The sequence below is a fragment of the Austrofundulus limnaeus genome, unplaced genomic scaffold, assembly GCF_001266775.1.
Source record: "Austrofundulus limnaeus strain Quisiro unplaced genomic scaffold, Austrofundulus_limnaeus-1.0 Scaffold78, whole genome shotgun sequence".
Classification (NCBI taxonomy): domain Eukaryota; kingdom Metazoa; phylum Chordata; class Actinopteri; order Cyprinodontiformes; family Rivulidae; genus Austrofundulus; species Austrofundulus limnaeus.
The window spans coordinates 1,007,242-1,011,138 of NW_013952480.1; the positions used below are offsets into that span (position 1 = coordinate 1,007,242).

The following is a 3,897-nucleotide window of genomic DNA, read 5'->3' on the forward strand; positions in this document are numbered from 1 at the left end:
CACACACACACACACACACACACACACACACACACACACACACTCAAAGATCATCGTCGTTTTCGCACATCTCTGCCAAATGAAACACCTCCACAAGAGCCGCCAGTTTAAACAAGACACAACACAAGTTTTGCATTTTTATTTCATTTTATTAGATCTTTTTTTTAAATACTAGAACACAAAGTAATCTTTAAAAAGATGCAGCCAGCGTGCAGCATGCACAGACTGGTTCTCGTGGGAGAAAAACAAGAAATGATAGTAAAACTTAATGCCCTCCAATAGCTTTTCATTGGGACAGGAATTCTCACTCCTCTTCCGCTCTTTTCAAGAGCCCAGCAGACTGGGGGCCCTTCAAAGCCTATAATGGTGCGACGGGCTGGACGTCCAGACAGCAACTAGACTTTCAACTTGACCTTGGCCTCCAGCCGCGTCCACCTCCGCCTGCATGTAAAAAAAAAACCCAGCCGAGGCTAGAGAGCTTCTCTCCGGGCTTTGCATGTTGTAAACAAGTCGGAAGTCGAGAGTCTGGAAGATAAATCATTTGTTTTTGTTTTTTTTTTTTTTTTTACCAGCAGAACGATAATAAATCAGGAGCCATTTGTTTTGTGAAGAATTACCGTGATGCCTCGTAGGGAAATGATTCAGGGTGAGGGCAGCAGCAAATGCGCAAAATGTTCCAACGACGCGTTTTTCACTTTGCATCTGAAGTAAATCTATAAAAAATGAGCCCAATGAATATTGAAGCTGTGGGTTTGACAACAACTGATTCAACTCTTCTATCTGATCGTGTTATAACCCTGATCCCGTCTGAAAACAAAGAGAACTCTGTGTGCGTAAAGTCTCAATCCTAACCGATTTGTTAAAAGACACCGTGTCACGTAGGAACTCTTATTTGAGCTGCAAATGTAGATTTAAACATTTAAAACGTAAAGATGAGCAGTTCATTGTGTTTGAGATGGTGAGATGATTCATACTTTTGATGTAAAAGGTTTGTTTCATGTCTGCTGCGCCGCGTTCAGCAGGAAAACAAATCACCGCCTGAGTGAAATCAGAAAAGACGAAAGAGAAATCCTTTGAAAAGGTATGAGACCCCCAGCCCCAGCTCCACCTCCCCCCACTTTTTCCTTTTCGCCGCATTATTTTCCATTTAATTATCTGCTGATGTTTACCGTCCTCTTTGCATAGCCGGGTCACGTGGCCCCGCCCTGCCCAATCGGAGCGCGACCCCGTGCGCTCCCTGTGCGCGTCAGAGCTGCCTTTACTCCCCGAGGAACCGCGTCGCTCCTTCTTCTTCTTCTGTTTTTTTTTTCTCTCCCTCTCTTTCACTCTCTGGGCTTTTTTAAAAACGAGTCAGAAGCCTCGATGTTGGATGCCGTGCTATGACAACGTCACTGCTCCTCCGTCCGCGCTGGGTCGACCCGTCGGTGATGTTCCTCTACGACAACGGCGATGAAGTGAGCAAGAACATGGAGGGCTTCGCGGGTGGCAACTTCGCGGCGAACCAGTGCAGGAACCTGATGGCGCACACCGCCTCCCTGGCGTCCGGCTACCCGTCGGGCGACGTGCCCCCCTCCGGCGTGAGCGAGCCCGTGAAGCAGTGCAGCCCCTGCTCCGCTGCGCAGAACCCACCCGGCGCCTCCCTGCCGTACGGCTACTTCGGCTACCCGTGCAGGATGTCTCATCACAGCAGCGTGAAGGGAGCGCAGCCCCCCTCCGCTTATGGAGACAAATACATGGACACGGCCGCCCCGGGCGACGACTTCTCCTCCCGGCCGAAGGAGTTTGCTTTTTATTCCACCTACCCATCAGGACCTTACCAACCTGTCCCCAGCTACCTGGACGTGCCCGTGGTGCCAACTATCAGCGCGCCGTCAGAAGCCAGGCACGAGTCCCTGCTGCCCATGGAGAGCTACCAGCCGTGGACTCTGGCCCCCAACGCCTGGAACAGCCAGGTTTACTGCGCCAAGGAGCAGCCCCAGCCTGGACACATGTGGAAGTCGTCCATACCAGGTAGGCTGAGCTGCTGGCAGCCTCAACAGGACAGAGCTGTTTGGCATGTTTTGCGCGCCATTGTACAGTAAAAAGCACGATTCCCACCGCGCGAGACACGTGAATGTAGCAAACTGCTTCAACCTGCAGAGCAAAATCATAATTCCGTGAATTGTTTCCCACAAACAAGTCATCAGGATGAAGCCAAGAGTGGCGCAAATGAATTATTTCAATTTTAAAGCTAATTTGTGCCAGTGTTTTTTGTTGGAAAAAGTACAAAAAACTGAAAATATTGAATATAATTCCAGAAAAACTTCACATATTTTATTTTCTATCAAAGCAACTTTGAAAATGTCATTTGTATTTGTATTTACTGTAAGGAAATCTATAAAATGGAGCAGATTCTGACATCTTATATTCTGTTTTCTTTTTTTTTTTCCTCCCACTTCTGTCAGACGCAGTGTCTCACGCCGGGGGAGACTCCGGCTCTTTCCGACGCGGAAGAAAGAAGCGCGTGCCATACACCAAGGTGCAACTGAAGGAGCTCGAGCGCGAGTACGGCGCCAATAAATTTATCACGAAGGACAAACGGAGGAGGATATCGGCTCAGACCAACCTGTCCGAGCGCCAGGTCACTATATGGTTTCAGAACAGACGCGTAAAGGAGAAGAAAGTTGTCAACAAATTGAAAACGATCAGCTAGTTTTTATTATTAATATTATTATTTTTTTATTATGAAATAATTGGTTATTCTCATTATGGACACAATCAGTTGGAGGTACAGACACACTGCAGTTTCGGGACACATGGATTGGAATAACACGCTCCTTCTTGACTGAACATTATTCAAATGTGTTTCAGGCAAATGTTTTCCGGAGCCTGTGGAACAAAACTGCCCGGGGCCTGTGAAGGCCGGACCCTCCATTCCCCTCACATGTTGTTAAATATTAAGTGGGAAAGAAGAAAAACTAGAATATAGCTGTATTAAGTGTGACTTCTCCCTTTTTTTTTTACTCCTTTTTTTTTTGGCATGCTCACTTTTTAAAGCATGAAAATAAACTGACCTCTGTTGAAAGGATGTGTGCGCCACCGAGCTACACCTTTATCTTTAACAAGGGCGATAAATGGAAGATTGACAGGAAGCTCTGCTGGTTTGGATTTGGACCTTGGGAAGGTTAAATATTAATCAGCTCCTGGCATCTTTTGGAAAATGCTATTCTTACGCTTTGCTTCTTTATGAAGTCTTAATCTTATCATATGAAATCCGTACTTTCATCCACATCCAGTCCGTGGTGCAATTCTTATTATAATGCTTAGATAATCGTGGAGATGTCTTCATATCAATCCTTGCTTTGTTTTTTTTATTATTATATATAATGTGTGCGTCTTCATGTGGTTGTATATAAGTATAAAAGTAAATTCCGGCATGATATCCAGGTTGTGTTTTACAGTCCAATGTGTTAAAGTCCGTCCCTGCAATAAAATATGGACTTGGTTGAATTTTATCTACGTTATGTTAAAGGTAAACTCGTTTTAAAATAGAGTTTTTGACGTCCTTTTTTAAAACAAACAAATACGCATTTTCATTAGGTATATTTTCTTCTAATTTTAATAGGTAAAAATGCGTTTGCATCTTTATTAGATATTTAGCCGAAGAAAATTGATTAGATCAATGAAAAAGGCGTTGTAAAATATTTTTTAGAAATAAATTTATATTAAAATTTTGCACAAAAACGAATGTGCAAACTTTACCATCATAAAAACAGCCTAAATCTATTTTTTGCCACTGGTTGTTTACAGACTACTGGAGATAAACATCTTTGCGAATTGTAGGTGAACACTGCCATCTAGTGGAGATTCTGTGTCTTACATACCTGATGAAATCAATCATTTTAAACAGGCTAAAGT

The 3,897-nt window shown here is 44.0% G+C and overlaps 1 protein-coding gene across 1 annotated transcript; it reads left to right on the plus strand.

The window, feature by feature from the left end:
- Window positions 1-1,300: 1,300 nt before the first annotated feature.
- On the plus strand, window positions 1,301-3,492 carry hoxa13a (homeobox A13a; the record flags this gene model as incomplete). The annotated part of the gene is given in 2 exon segments (XM_014011214.1): window positions 1,301-2,010; window positions 2,445-3,492. Coding segments are annotated over 2 exon segments (879 nt in total). The 3' UTR covers window positions 2,693-3,492.
- Window positions 3,493-3,897: the final 405 nt, after the last annotated feature.